General features: G+C 38.1%; 1 protein-coding gene across 1 annotated transcript in view; it reads left to right on the top strand.

The window, feature by feature from the left end:
• Positions 1-16,421, top strand: part of LOC122797608 (major histocompatibility complex class I-related gene protein-like) — a 529,522-nt gene extending 513,101 nt beyond the window's left edge. Inside the window, exon 5 of the mRNA XM_044066170.1 lies at positions 15,876-16,421. Coding sequence (XP_043922105.1) covers positions 15,876-15,886 — 11 coding nt within the window. The 3' untranslated portion in view covers positions 15,887-16,421. The remainder of the gene's footprint in view (positions 1-15,875) is intronic.
• Positions 16,422-16,720: the final 299 nt, after the last annotated feature.

Below are 16,720 nucleotides of genomic sequence, written 5' to 3'. Positions count from 1 at the left end.
ACCCTTCCTCTCAGGTACTACAAGAAAACACATTGCCTCTTCTCTCCTCTTACCTACTCTAATGTATTCTGCATCCATCTAACAATATCCATGTCACTTTGCTAAAGAAGCTTGAGCAGTGCTACTAAAATAACACAATTCACCACTGACCTTCTAAACAGGACCCACCACTGTACCACCCTAAGGGAATTCCCACATTATCTAACCTACTCATAACTTCCTAAAATCCTTAATATCATGTATAAACTTAACAAATGTCCCTCCATCTCCAACCTCATAAAATCTATAACTCTTCCAGGCCACTACGTTCATCGGTCAAATACTTGTTTACATGTACCCAAACTTGACAATTCTGCTGTCCCACCATATTGCTAAATTCTGGAATTCCATCCCACCAGCTGTATGACAGAAGACCAGATGACAAGGCAAGAAATGTGGAAAATGCATAAATAGAATCTAATGTTGATCAGGATCAAATGCAGGAATGGTTAAGGAGAGGCGAATTCAAACAAAGAGATGAAAGGTTAATACTGGCGGCCCAAGACAATGGGCTACGTACACGCTGGTTTACAAAGTCCATCGAACATGTGGGAGAAACTGATAAAAGCAGGTTTTGTAAACAGAATTGGAAACAGTCACACACCTCGTTGCTGGTTGTGATATACTAATGGCAGGAGGACTATATACTGACAGGCATAATAATGTAGCAAAACTGTTGCACTGAGGATTGTGCAAACATTATGGTACTGAAGTGGCTGAAAAACAATGGAACATGATCCACAAAGCATCATAGAAAATGATGAAGTTTATATCACATGGGATCACCCATTACCAACAGTTCAAAAGATAGATGCTCGAAAACCGGATATAGTGATCCATGAAAAGAAGACAAAAGTAGCATTGATAATTGAAATCTCCACACCCAGTGATTACAGTATCTTGTGTACAGAGAGACACAAAGTCATAAAATATCTGAATTTGCAGGCAGAAAATAGAACAATGTGGAAGAAAAATACTCAAGACAGTTCCAATAGTAGTAGCAGCAACAGGTCTTATAAAGAAGAATCTACAATCGTATTTAGATATGTTACCAATGCATATAACCCCATACGAATTGCAGAAGGAGTCGTTACTGGGCACATTGCGGGTGCTGCGAAGAGCACTTTTGTCTGACATCAAAGACTGAAACAATACTAATTTCATGAACTTTAATCGTGCTTTGACTTAGGAATGTGGTCCATTCCCATCATGGTATTAAAAACAAAAAAATGTGGAGAAATTAAAAGACAGAAACACATAAGAAAGAAATTATATAGTGTTACTATTATGCAAAAAGCCCGGAATTTCCTGACATAAGATGTACAAAATGATTAAGAGAGAAATTAGAGAAAAGAAAAATACTTGCACAAGAAAAACTGTCAGAAGCTTCAAATAAAAATTTATGTTCATTAATACAACAGATTTGTGATAAACAGTATATAGATCAAGAAACTTTGATCTGTTTGGAAAAAGAAGCATCTGAGGAAGTGTGAAAATATAAATAACAAAACTTAGAGATTCCAATAACATCCAATACCATTGTGCGATGGAATGGAAAACTTTAATAAAAAATGCTCAAAACAGAGGTAAGCACTTTCACAATGCAAAGTTGTTTCATCAGACCATTAAAACCAATAGCAAAAGTTGTCATTATGTTGTTAAAACAATCAAAAAGTAACCAATCAAAAACATCCATAAATTGACTGCATATGTAATAACATTAGCTAGCATCAATAACCTATCATAAAACAGTGTATAATCTTACCCTATCAGACAAATACAAACACAATCTACCTATCAAAACTCCACATAAATTCTGTTGTTATTGGTTACACATCAGTCCAATGGAAGTGACCCTACCTATAACACAACATTCACTAAAAGTATAGGGCAGTACATGATTTATTTCAATTGGCTGAGATAACTAATATGTGTGCTGAAACAGCCAATCAATGAGGAAATAACTTTGTTTGTCATATAGCATTCACTTGGAATGCCCAGTAGTGCTGTATCACAGATTCTTTGAAAAAATGCAGGCATTTATCAGTCTATTCTTAAATAATATGCTTTCTTAAAGTAATAGAATTGTTAAGGAGAGGCAAATTCAAACCAAGAGAGGAAAGGTTAATATTGGCAGTCCATGATAGTGGGCTACGTACCCACTGGTTTACAAAGTCCATTGAACATGTGGGAGAAACAGGCACGTTTTGTAAAACAGAACTGGAAACAGTCATACACCTCTTTGCTGGTTATGACATACTAATGGCAGAAGGACTATATACTGAAAGGCATATTAATGTGGCAAGACTGTTGCACTGGGGATTGTGCAAACATTATGGTACTGAAGTGGCTGAAAAACACTGGAAGCATGAGCCGCAAAGCATCATAGAAAAATATGAAGTCTACATCACATGGTATCACCTATTACCAGTAGTTCAAAAGATAGATGCTAGAAAACCAGATATAGTGGTCCATGAAAAGAAGACAAAAGTAGTATTGATCATTGAAATCGCCGCACCCAGTGACTACAGTGTTTTACGCAGAGAGAGACAAAAAGTCATAAAATATCAGAATTTGAAGGCAGAAATGAGAGCAATGTGGAAGAAAGATAACCAGACAGTTCCAATAGTAGTAGGAGCAGCAGGTCATATAAAAAAAATCTGCAGTCGTATTTAGATATGTTAGGAAGAATAAACAGAACAGGGTTGGTCCAAATCACTCGAAGCCAGTTCAGTCACAAAAACCACTCTACTTGTTTACAGTTACCTGTCGTGCTATGGCAGAAGAGGGTTCCCCTAGCACTTTATGGAAGCCGGATGAGTATAAGGCACTACGTGAGGAAGTAACGTCACTGAAAGGTGACGTTAACAAGCTTTTGGAAATGGTTAACAGACTCACAGCAGCCGTTATGGAGAACGGAGATTCCGCTCGTACAACTAAGCATGTTTTATCTGAATGTGCCTTCATTCAGAGCGGTAGCACCGCTCATACAAACAAACAAGCTTTCACTGAGAATGTCATGGAGCGGAATGTGGATGGCGCCGATAACACAGTAAGAGCAAATTTTATAATTGTAGATGAAGCAGCTGACTACAGTTTCACTAGCGACATCCCTAACGGCCAGGGAGACGCTAGAGTGGGAGATAGCAACAAACATATTGATATGGTAGCTAATCCAGCTAACATATCACTCGAGGAGGATTTTACCTTCGACCTCAGTATGGTGAATTTGCAGATTGACAATGATAAATTGGGTGCACGTCCCAAGAAGCGGAATGAGTATTTCAGGACATATTCCACTGTTGTGAACAAAACATCTCACAACAACAAAGGTACTGTAAAAAAGGATTTATTATCTAGTCCTAAAAAATCTTATATTGACAGAACTAAGGACACAGGAGTGTCTAACATGTTTAATGATTTTGTATCTGACCAATATGACTTTATGAATAAGCATGAATCAAGGGATTGGTTTAATGATAAATATGACAGAGCTCATTTTAATATGTATAATAACAACAATACAAAGGATGACATAAAATCTCGTATTCATTCATTAGGTAGGAAACTGATACAACTCAAATGTGTTAAGATAGACATTGCATATTTTGAGAAATGTTTAGCATTGAAAATAGTGCCTAAAGGACTTAGGTTCTTCAAACTCCCACTAGGGATAAAGATAGATAGTACTATCATATCAGATTTTAATCTTATGTTTGATGAATTTGGGTACACATATATGCAACATCATTAAACACAATGAAAATAAGGCTAAGGCATTATTAGATGAAGTGTTTAACTTGAATGAATGTATTATCAAGGATGCATTGTTTGATAGATGGTATGACTGTTACTCCAGTCAGTTCAGCCAGGCTACAGTAAAAGTAAAAAAAGCGTATGAAAGGAAGATGCACAAATTAGACAGGGACATGGATCTATATAGAAATGATAGAGCTTATGTCTGGCCCAAATACAATAGAGGAGAAGATGATGGTCAATTTGAAGTGATTCATTCTAGAGGCAACAAAAGACATGTGCGGAGATATGAGGAAGAGAATTTTCAAGGGGGGCGGTACTTTCCAGCACAAAAGAAACAACAAAGAAGATATTAGATACCCATGTTAACACTATTACAGAGGACAGTACCAACACAGACAATGGTACCATTTCTGACAAGGAGACAATCAAGTTGGGACCATCCCTAAATAAGCCAGTAGTTGGTGCTTATCCGGAGTCAGGCCTTAACAAAGTTCCGTGTATAATCAGCCATCAAGGGTTCAAAGTATATAATTATACAGATACCCCAGTTACTAAAGATTTTATCACACTGTTCAGTAAAGGTATGAAGTTCATACCAACGGTTAAGTCTAATCTATTTGATGTTATAAAGGAAATAAAATTTTTTTGTAGAAGGGTAAACCTGGCTTTACAATTTAAAGACAACACTACCAAGACATCAGAACAGACCCAACACCACGTCTTAAAGAAAAAAGTACATATATTCCTATGGCGAACCCACTGGTCAACATATATGAGAATATGGTTTGTCATGATATCTACAAATTACATCAAGAGATCAGGTATAACAATAATGCTGAGAATGGTTTCTTTGATAACCTCACCACAGAGGAAAGGACATGTTTGAATGACCTAATTAGAAACAAACAGATCAGAATCATGAAACCAGACAAAGGTGGAGGGGTAGTGATTTTCTATAATACCCAGTATCACAAAGAAATACATAGTATTTTGTACGATTCAGGTCATTATGAGAAGGTAACTCTAAACCAGATTAACATCGGTTACAGACGTATTGACAACACCTTAGAAGAGTACTTTATTGATGATCGTATAACCAGTGAAATATATGAATTTGTGAAAACTGAACACCCGATTTTGGCACGTATTGTTGGAATCCCCAAGATACACAAAAACCTGACCAAGCCACCACTTAGACCTATCATATCAGGATCCAAGTCCAAGACATTCAAGATAGGCACCATCATTGATCAGTGGACCAAATCTATTTACAGCAAGGTGGATCACTTGGTCAAGGATTCATGGGACTTTTTGAGTAAAGTTACCAGTGACATGTGGGATGAAAATCTGACGTTTTTAACAATCGACGTGCAAGATCTTTTTTCCAGCATCCCGGTGAACACAGGACTAGACTATTTTCACAGTAGTCTATGCAAGTATTTAGGATGTAGTGGGGATAGAGTGAATCTTATTACGGATATGATGAGCTTGGTGCTGGAACATAATTATATTGAACATCAGGGCGAACTATTCAGACAATCTCGAGGGGTGGCAATGGGAGCTTCCTGCGCCCCCATTTTTGCCAATTTGGTAATGTTGGAGTGGGAAAATGTCCATTTATTTACTTGTGAATTTTACAGACACATCCGGTTGTACACCAGATTTTTGGATGATGTGTTTATTATTTGGACAGGACCAACAGACATGATACCCACCTTTGTGGAACATCTCAACAACACCACTGATTTTCTGAGATTTACGTACCATCATGACAATAAGGGTATATCATATTTGGACACCTGGATAGGCAACACAGGTACCGGATTTATATCCAGATTATACAGGAAGCCCACCTTTTCAAACGACTATATTCATTTCACTAGTTGTCATCCACGACACATCTTCAAAAATATTGTGAAGGGCCAGTGCATCAGAGCAGCCAGAATGTCATCTACTGTTGAAGACATGAATAGTGAACTTGTCCTCATCTCTCAACTTTTTATCGATAGAGGATATCCTAAAAAATTAGTGGACAATATTACCACTTATGTTAAAGCACAATGGGGATTAAAATACAAACCACTTTTGGGTAGCCCTATACCAATACTGAATAAATCAAGTTTGAATTCAAACAAGATGGTATGTGTGATCAGATTTAATCCCTTTGCCAACTTGATTACGGACATTTTGAAGAAGTATTGGAGTATTATCATCTCTGCGGGCACCCTGGGGAACATAGTTGGAACAGAGATATGTACTGTGTATAAAACTGGAAATAACATAAAAAATATGCTGGAAAGTGGAATGAAGAGTGAGAGAGCTAGAAATACTAAAGGAACTAGCAAATGTGGAAGATGTAATCAATGCAAGTTTATCAACACCACACTTACCATCGGACTAGAGAACATCATGCATACTAAGATAACTTGTATTCCAGGTAATTGCAATTCACAGCGTTTAGTGTACATTGCCAAATGCATAAAGTGTCCGGCATATTACATAGGGAAAACGGAAAGGAAGATCAAGACACGGATATACGAACATATGTACAAGATAAGCAAACAAGACACGAAAAACGCATTATACAGACATATCTCTGACCAAGGTACAGACCACACTTTCAGGTTTTCTATTATAGATCAGGTAAACATTAAGGACAAGGGGGGGAATTGGAAGACATACCTGGCTTGGAAGGAAAGTAGATGGCAAATTTGTACTGATGCCACCACCAAACCAGGGATCAATGACTTCATTAGTATAAAACCCTTGTTAGCTTTGAACTGAGATCTGTATTATGTCTCAGTATGTACATAATTAAAATCCTTGCCCCATGTAGTTTTTGTTAATAGAGGGTAGATTTAGATCTAGCTAAATTATTGGATCAGTTCACAACAACACTGACTAGTAATTCTAACTAAACAGTATGCCTCAGTTTTATAATGCATTAATTTATAAGATAAACCCATCATGTCTTTATCTAATGTGAACAAATAGTGTATAATATTTCTTGCACTATTATGTACTATCATGTATACACCTCTTTTGTATTTTTTATGTAGTTTTAAGTATTTTATATAAATGAATATGATGCATATGATACTCTTTTAGAATATACTTATGTATTAGTCAAGTAGCCCAGTAAGCCTGCATTATATTCTTGTATTATATTTTTGTACTATAGTATTTTAACAGAGTTCGGTCTTTAGAACATGGACGTTTTAAGACCTTAATTAATTAATTTAGAGTTTGGCGCCAAAAATAAGTATTTAAGTTCGATCTTATGCCTTGTTAATGGTTCTGAAGAAATCTGCATTTCAGCAGATGAAAGCGCTCAACCTTGGTGATTTACACAATAAAGTGGTTTTTGTGACTGAACTGGCTTCGAGTGATTTGGACCAACCCTGTTCTGTTTATTCTTCCTATCAGTTGGATTACTCTACGTATTTAGATATGTTACCAATCCATGTAACCCCATATGAATTGCAGAAGTCATTACTGGGCAGATTGCGGGTGCTGCGAAGAGCACTTTTGGCTGAAATCAAAGAGTGAAACAATACTAATTTCATGAACTTTAATCATACTTTGACTTAGGAATGGGGTCCATTCCCATCATGGTATTAAAACCCAAAAGATTTGGAGAAATTAAAAAAGACAGAAACACCCCCTAAAATCATTTAAATCTCAACTAATGCCCTACCTACTTAGTTACTGCTCTGTGCATGTGATGTTCCTGGATAATCACCTTCTCCCCTACTCCAGCCCCTTACTAACTGTCACTGCTCTTTTATTTCAATGGCCATAATAAAACTACTTCCTCACAATTTCTAACTATCTGAATATCCCCTATCCCTCTCTACTACTATCTCTATCTCCCATAGACACTTCTGTTACCTGGACCTCCTCAATACTCCATAATTTGTAACCATCTTCATCCAATGACTCCTACTTAATTTTTAATTATAGCTAATTCCATTTGAAAATAAGTAGACTTTTATAAGTTCAATATTAACTAATATTTTACTTAGTCTTGTCTTGATTAACTGTCATATCATTACTATTCTATATTATGTACATTTATTATGCAAATCTTGTATAACTGCCTTCTGCTCACTCTGTAAAATGGAGTATTTCTCCCCAGGCTTCTGCTGAAAGTGGGACCTGTGCCCAGTGGATTTTCTCGATAAACAAAAGCAATAAATAAATAAGTAGAAATAAATAAATCCTTTTTAATTCTCTGAAACCTTAACAACAGTACACAACATTGCACTGAGTTGATAATGCATAAAAGCATCCACTCAGCTCCAGGGAGACATAGCCCAGTATTAGCAAGCAAATTTAATTTTAACTTTTCCTGCAGCCCCCCTCCATCTCAGCCACGTAATATTAGGTCTTCACCTCCACAAAGATTACATCGAAGCAAGTCATAAAAGCAGTTACTGAATGCCTGAGGTATGGAGAACAGCTGTGATCATCCCTCTTCTTAAGCATGACTGCACCACTGGTTCTGTCAACTGTAGACCAAAAAGCCTTACCAGTCTTATTTGTAAGTTAATGGAACACACAGTTATGGACTCATAAACATAGATATTGGTAACCTTCAGTCTGTTGACACCAACCAGTTTGAGTTTGTGAAGGTTGATCATGTCTGTTGAATCCAACAGACTTGTTTGAAAAGTCACAGAGGTATTGGATGAGATTGAATAGGTAGACACAGCAAACCTCATCCTGACTAACATCTTTGACACCATTTCACACTCAGGCATTATAGAAAAGCTAATTAAACTAAATGCATCTTCCTGTGTAATCTAAATGGATAGCAAATGGGTTCACAGACAGAGTGCAACAATTTAGGATTATTGGCAGACATTCTTCTTAAAGGACCATTGCTAGTGGGGTCCCCAGAACTCAGTATTGAGGCTTCTCCTGTTAGGGAGTTTTTCTCTAAACTCAAAGCTGACATCTAGGAGCTTTGGCTGATAAAGTTTGTTGATAATTGCAGATTTGGAGGTATCATTTGCTCTCCAGAGGAATCCCAGATCCTGCAAGAAGGACTGGTACCTAGAAACAATGGTAAAAGGGCTGTTATTTAAAACAAAGTACAAAAAAGTGTAGTATCATGTTCTCTAATAAACATGAGCATCCTGAGTCTACCACATAAATAGCAGTACTCTCAAAATGGATAGAATGGGAGGATGCCAATAATTTATTTGGACTGCAGGGTAGAGATTTCCTTCCATATCAGAGATTGATATCAGAGTATAGGCAAAGAGAAAGAAATGGGGGGGGGGTCCTAAAAGAAAGACCAGCACTGGTAGAGTTTTTAGTAGAATGTAGAACAGAAGCTGCCATTAAAAAGGAATAATTTGTACGCCATATAAAATATTTCATGATAACTATAAGAATCAATCAGAGAAGGTTAGAAAGAATTGGGATGAGAGACTGGATAAACAATTCACAAAAAAACAACAGGAAGGTATATGTATGTATCACAAATATGCAACAAAATCTAGAATATTTAAGATTTTTGTTTGTAAATGTTTGCATAGATATTTTTGTACCCCAAGTAGCCTCCAGAGAATTTTTCTTCAAGTAGATAGCAAATGTTGGATGTGTGACTGGGAAGGAAGAGGTAATTGGGAACATATTTTCTGGGAGTGCGGTGAGTTGGCAGACTAAGGATTCCCTATGGGATGCACTGTCGGGGATCTTGGGTGGGGAGATTGGTGTGATTAAGGAGATAATTTTTTTGAGCTATGATACAGAATCAGAATTACCTAGATATGCTAAGGCCTTGCTGTGTCTAATTATGGTGGCTGCCAAAAAATTAATTACTAGAAAATGGAAATCAAAATCTAAAGCCAGCCACTGGGGATGCACAAGCCAGTGCATTTCTTTGTGCTGGTCCCAAGCCCAGATAAATGGGGAGGGTTGCATCAGGAAGGGCATCCGGCGTAAAACTTCACCAAATCATTTCATGCAGACACCAGTAAATATTTCCATACCGGATCGGTCGAGGCCCGGGTTAACAACGACCGCCACCAGTACTGTTAGCCAACAGGATGCTGGCGGAAATTGGGCTACTGTTGGCCGAAGGAGGAGAAGAGGCAGAAGGCATGGCCAAAGGCAGGAAGAGAGGAGAAAGGCTAGGACTGTTGTAGTGAGGGTCGGAACTTTGAATGCTTGCAGTATGACTGGTATAGGGAGAAAGTTAGCTGATATGATGGACAGAAGGAAAGTTAGTATATTGTGTGTGCAAGAGACCAGATGGAAGGGGACTAAGGCTAGGTGTATCGGAGTTGGGTTCAAATTGTTTTATCATGGTGTGGATGGGAGGAGAAATGGCGTAGGAGTTATTCTGAAGGAACAGTATGCTAAGAGTGTTTTGGAGGTGAAAAGAGTATCGGATAGGGTGGTGTTTATGAAGCTGGAAATTGATGGTGTAATGACGAATGTTGTTAGTGCATATGCTCCACAAGTTGGGTCTGCAATGGATGAGAAAGAAAAATTTTGGAGTGAATTGGATGAAGTGGTGATGACTGTACCCAAGGGTGAGAGAGTGGTGATTGGAGCAGATTTCAATGGGCATGTTGGTGAAGGGAACAGAGGAGATGAGGAAGTGATGGGTAGGCATGGTGTTAAACAAAGGAATGCAGAAGGTCAGATGGTAGTGGATTTTGCGAAAAGGATGGACATGGCTGTGGTGAATACATATTTTAACAAGAGGGAGGAGCATAGAGTGACATACAAGAGTGGAGGAAGATGCACACAGGTGGTTTCTATCTTATGTAGGAGGGCCAGTTTGAAGGAGATTGGAGACTGTAAAGTGGTGACCGGAGAAAGTGTAGTTAGGCAGCATAGGATGGTGGTTTTTAGGATGACGTTGGTGATCAAGAAGAGGTGGAGGAGTGTGAGGGCAGCACCAAGGATCAAATGGTGGAAACTGAAAAAGGGTAATTGTGAGGTGGAGTTCAGGGATGAGTTAAGACAGACACTGGGTGGCAGTGAAGAGTTAGCAAATAGCTGGGTAACTACAGCAGAGCTAGTAAGGGAGATGGCTAGAAAGGTGCTTGGTATCATATCTGGACAGAGGAAGGACGACAAGGAGACATGGTGGTGGAATGAGGAAGTACAGGAGAGTATTCAGACAAAGAGGTTGGCAAAGAAGAAGTGGGATTGTCCGAGAGATGAAGAAAGTAGGCAGGAGTATAAGGTGATGAGGTGCATGGCAAAGAGAGAGGCGATGGCTAAGGATAAGGCATATGAAGAGTTGTATGAAAGGTGGACACTAAGGAGGGAGAAAAGGACCGTTACTGATTGGCTAGACAGAGGGACTGAGCTAGGAAAGATGTGCAACAGGTAAAGGTGATAAAGGATAATGAGGGAAACAAACTCACAAGTGAGGAGAGTGTGTTGAGGAGATGGAAAGAGTACTTTGAGGGGTTGATGAATGAAGAGAATGAGAGGGAGAGAAGGTTGGATGATGTAGGGATAGTGAATCATGAAGTGCAATGGATTAGCAAGGAGGAAGTAAGGATAGCTATGAAGAGAATGAAGAATGAAAAGGCTCTTGGCCCAGATGACATACCTGTGGAAGCATGGAAGTGTTTAGGTGAAATGGCATTGGAGTTTTTAACCAGATTGTTTAATGAAATCTTGGAAAGTGAGAGGACGCCTGAGGAATGGAGAAAAAGTGTTTTGGTACCGATTTTTAAGAATAAGGGTGATGTGCAGAGCTGTAGTAACTACAGAGGGATTAAACTGATCAGTCACAGCATGAAGTTATGGGAAAGAGTAGTGGAAGCTAGGTTAAGAAGGGACGTGAAGATTGGTGATCAGCAGTATGGTTTCATGCCGGGAAAGAGCACTAAAAATGAAATGTTTGCTCTGAGAGTGTTGATGGAGAAGTACAGAGAATGTCAGAAGGAGTTGCATTGTGTTTTTGTAGACTTAGAGAAAGCATATGACAGACAGGATGCCTAAAGAGGAGTTGTGGTATTATATGAGGACGTCAGGAGTGTCAGAGAAGTATGTAAGAATGGTACAGGATATGTACGAGGGTAGTGTGACAGCGGTGAGGTCTGCGGTGGGAGTGAAGGATGCGTTTAAGGTGGAGGTGGGGTTACATCAAGGATCAGCTCTGAGCCCTTTCTTATTTGCAGTGGTGATGGACAGGTTGACAGACGAGATCAGACAGGAGTTCCCGTGGACTATGATGTTTGCAGATGACATTGTGATCTGTAGTGAGAGTAGGGAACAGGTGGAGGAGACCCTGGAGAGATAGAGATATGCTCTAGAGAGAAGAGGAATGAAGGTCAGCAGGACTAAGACAGAATATGTGTGTGTGAATGAGAGGGAGGATAGAGGAATGGTGAGGATGCAAGGAGTAGAGGTGGCGAAGGTGGATGAGTTTAAATACTTGGGGTCAGTAGTTCAGAGTAACGGTGAGTGTGGAAGAGAAGTGAAGAAGAGAGTACAGGCAGGATGGAGTGGGTGGAGAAGAGTGTCAGGAGTGATTTGTGACAGACGAGTACTTGTAAGAGTGAAAGGGAAGGTCTACAAGAGGGTAGTGAGACCAGCTATGTTATATGGGTTGGAGACAGTGGCATTGACAAAAAGGCAGGAGTTTGAGCTGGATGTGGCAGAGTTAAAGATGTTAAGATTTGCACTGGGTGTGACGAGGGTGGACAGGAATAAGAATAAGTATATTAGAGGGTCAGCCCAGGTTGGAAGGTTTGGAGACAAAGCCAGAGAGGCAAGATTACGTTGGTTTGGACATGTGCTGAGGAGGGATGCTGAGTATATTGGGAAAAAGATGCTAAGGATGAAGCTACCAGGAAAAGAGGAAGGCCTAAGATAAAGTTTGTGGATGTGGTGAGAGAGGACATGCAGGTGGTTGGTGTGACAGAGCAAGATGCAGAGGACAGGAAGAAATGGAAACAGGTGGTCCGCTGTGGCGACCCCTAATGGGAACAACCAAAAGATGATGATGATGATGATGATGGAAATCAAAATCTAAACCAACTATATTAGAAATAGTGAATATAGTAACAGAGATAAAACAACTGGAACTGAGATCTTTAGAAAAGGGTGGGTGCAAACTATATAGGAAAAAATGGGAATTGTGGGAACAATACATACAGGGGAGAAATGAGTTTTAAAAGAAGGCAGGAGTTAAATGAGCTATGTAATGTTTTGACTGAAAATTATTGGGTAGATTATAAGTGATGTATAATGTTTACGACTGGGAGTATGTCAGTATGGTTTGTGATGAAAATGCTTGAACTAGGATTATGTTGGTGTGGTTTGTTTTCATTTATATAAATGTATGATTGCCTACATTGTAAGTGATGGTTTAATAAAGATATTTTTTGATTAAAAAAAAGGCAGGGATTGAATAATTTATGTAATGTTGCTTAGGTTATTTGATATATAGCAATATATGTGAAGTATAATGCTTGTTAATGTGAACTTGTTACTACAGTGTGATTACTCTTATATAAATGTAAATTTGCCTATGTCACAAGTGATAACTCAATAAAGTTGTTTAAAAAATGGATATAGTTGTTGAGAACCTAGGTGCCTATGTAGACAATGAACTTCCTTTTGACTATCCTTTAGATATGGTTGTTATCATTCTACTTCAATCAATTACCGAAGGTTTATCTTCGAGGTTAAAGGATGTTGTTATCCCTCTGTACTCCCCACTTATTAGGCCTGCACGAGATTTTAATACTTTCTTTGGTATATACATTTCTAGATGCTTGAAACAACTTGAAAGATCCCTAATGTTGCATCATCAAGAAAATCCAGGGCTTGAGTTCCATGAGCTGTACTGAATACTCTAATTTTCTATCTCTCTCTTTTCAATCTTATATAGATTCTTATGGGGAGACCTCTGCTTTGCCTATAAGCCTTCAATCTGCACGATTCTGTGTGACTTCCTCCTTGTTCACAAAACCTGTAATGCTTCTAACTCATAACTAACTGTCATTCTCTAATGCCAATGTAGATATTACTATAAAGGTGTACGTTCTCTGTTCTGTAATTACTTTGTCTCCCTCTAAGCCCTTCCATACTGTTCCTCTCCTTCTGACTACTTCTAAATTTTCCAGGAAACATATTTATACCAAAGTGTTCTCTTTCTCTCTCTGTCTCTCTCTCCTACTGCTGTCATGGTAATTTAAATGCTTGTGTATTTTTCTCTGTATTTGTGTCTGCTTATTTATAGTCTTTAATCATTTATTGTATGTATTATGGTTATGTTTACATAACTAGGTCCGGTCTCAAATAATGCTTTTAAGTTCCAATCCACTTGTCTCCTCAAAACTAAATAAATTAAAATAAATAAAACTCTGATATCTAATTAAAGGTAGATATTTTCTGTGCTGAAGTATTTGTGAACTGACTAAAATATTGCACATGAGCAGAGAAAAATGATATATGCCCCATCAAGTTCAGCTGAGTCCTGTAGACAGTACAGTGTAGCTGAATCTCTCCTTTTCATTTTGCATGTGTTCCAGATGACATTGGATTTTACATCATCTACATACCACTGTCCTATAACTCCACAGTGAACTGATAAGTGTATCTTAAACATTCTTCCTAAACACTGCCATGTAGTCCTTATCATTTTCTGTCATTCTTCAGTTCTTTCTGTCACGTCACCCTGGCCCATTTGGTGTTTTTCTCTCTCTTGAGTGTGTGTGTGTGTGTGTGTGTGTGTGTGTGTGTGTGTGTGTGTGTGTGTGTGTGTGTGTGTGTGTGTGTGAATTTCCAGTTCATACTCCATGTTCTCCTTCACTTAACACAGTGGCATTCTGTCTTTACACTATCATCATAATGTTTCTCTCCAGATGCAGCCTTCCCAACTGAAACCAGTATTCCACCTGAGGTCTTACCAGCTTGATATACAATGGAAAAACAGAATCTGCATACCTATAGACAAGGCCATGTGTACAGTTCTCCATCATTCCGTTTACATTTGTCACTGATATCCAGTTATTTCTCAGTGATTATGATTTCAAATACTATGACTACATTCTATCTATATAAGTGTATGTATATGTATAAAAATATATTTTTTATATATATATATATATATATATATATATATATATATGTATGTATATATATATATATATATATATATATATATATATATATATATATATAGAAAAATGTATGTGTGTGTAATATGAGTTGTTTGTTTCTTCATTAACAGAGCAACAACAGTACGAGTTATTATGCAAAACAACTTATTTTCTAGTACTTTGCATACAGGCTGTACCACATACTTTAAATGTTTCTGGATTTCTCTCTCTATCTCTCTTTCTCTCTCTCTCTCTCTCTCTCTTTTGGCTTTTCCCGGTTAGGGGTCGCCACAGCGGATCACCTTTTCCGCTCATGATTGGCAGTGGAGTTTTACAGTGTCGAGTTGCCAGCCCGATGCCCAACCTTCCACGGAAGGCACACATACGCATGCACTCACACCTAGGGCCAATTTTAGGGTGTCCAATCCACTTGCAGCATATCTTTGGGGATGTGGAAGGAAACCTACACGACCGCAGGGAGGACATGCAGACTCCACACAGAAGACACCCCAGCCGAAGATCGAACCGGAGAGCCTCTTGCTGTGAGGCGACAACGCTATCCACTGTACCACTGCGGCATTCCTGTTTCTGGATTTCTAATGAACCTCATTCTCACTTTCATTTTATAGCAATATATTAAACAGTAATAATTTTCAAAGTCAAAGCCCACTTGTAGTACACCAGGTTGTTGAGGACATAATTAATAGAGCAGTTCATAAAATATGTGAGTGATTTTATTTACTGGAGCAAGTGACTAGATAACAATGTTTAAATTTAACTGCCTTTGCCTTGAAAGTTTCCTTCAGGTTTGTAATTATTTTCCTCAAATGGTTTCTTTACTCCCTAACTTTAGTTTTGTAGAGGTCTGAACTTACATTAAATATGTTATATACATGTATTACTCATTAAGTATTTTTATAATATATATAACTTCATATACATATGAATTACTATTTTAAATGTAATCCCATGTTTCTTTCCTTTCAGGTGATAAATAGAATGGATTGAAGACTGTGCAGCAGCCACCTCAGAAGAACACTATGCCAAACCACTCATCAGAATATGTGTAAAAATGCAGTTAAAAGAAAAATAAAACAGAACCCACTCAAGGAAGGGGATAGGAATATTTTAACAGCATTGCATAATGCAAGCAATAACACCCTGCTGTCTGTGCACTGTACTAAGATAATATCAGACATGGAGGAAATGGGCATAGGGCAACTGACAAAATGTAACCTTTTATCCTATGTACTGTTACTACCATAAAACCTGCATTTTGAATGCAGTATCGGTGTTAAGGAATTGCTTCCTTTACTTGATTGCCTTCTGAAAAAAATGTTATTATTGCTTGCAAGTTACCAGGAGCAACATAGAAATATGTAAAGAATTGGAGTACACAGTGTTTTACATGATGAAGTAAGTCTATTATTCTGTAAGTTTTTCTTTTATTTGTAACTAAGCTGGGCATTTGTAACTGACATGAAATTGTGACTGACAAGCAAATGTTGTATGTAAAGGGAATTGTAACAAAGTCATATGTGAAATGTATGTCCAACTCATTCAACTCTCTTGTTAGCCTCCTTAGTAAACAGCCCTCTGTTTTGTGATAAAGGTTCAGTTTAAATATTCCTGTAGGTTAAACTTTGCTGAACAGTGTTGTATGGTTGTGCATAAAGCCAGCAGAATTCTATGCTTCATATCTATGAGAAGAAGAGTAGTTGACAGTTATAATAATCCCATTACCCTTCAGGGCCCTGATTTGGTGTATTTGGAATAATATGAGCAATTTTAGAGACAGTACTGGGCTGGCAAGGTTGCACAACAGCCCAAGA

Source organism: Protopterus annectens, chromosome 1.part0 (genome assembly GCF_019279795.1).
Source record: "Protopterus annectens isolate FY-2018-M chromosome 1.part0, PAN1.0, whole genome shotgun sequence".
Taxonomy (NCBI): domain Eukaryota; kingdom Metazoa; phylum Chordata; order Ceratodontiformes; family Protopteridae; genus Protopterus; species Protopterus annectens.
This window is presented reverse-complemented; position numbering and strand designations above follow the sequence as displayed.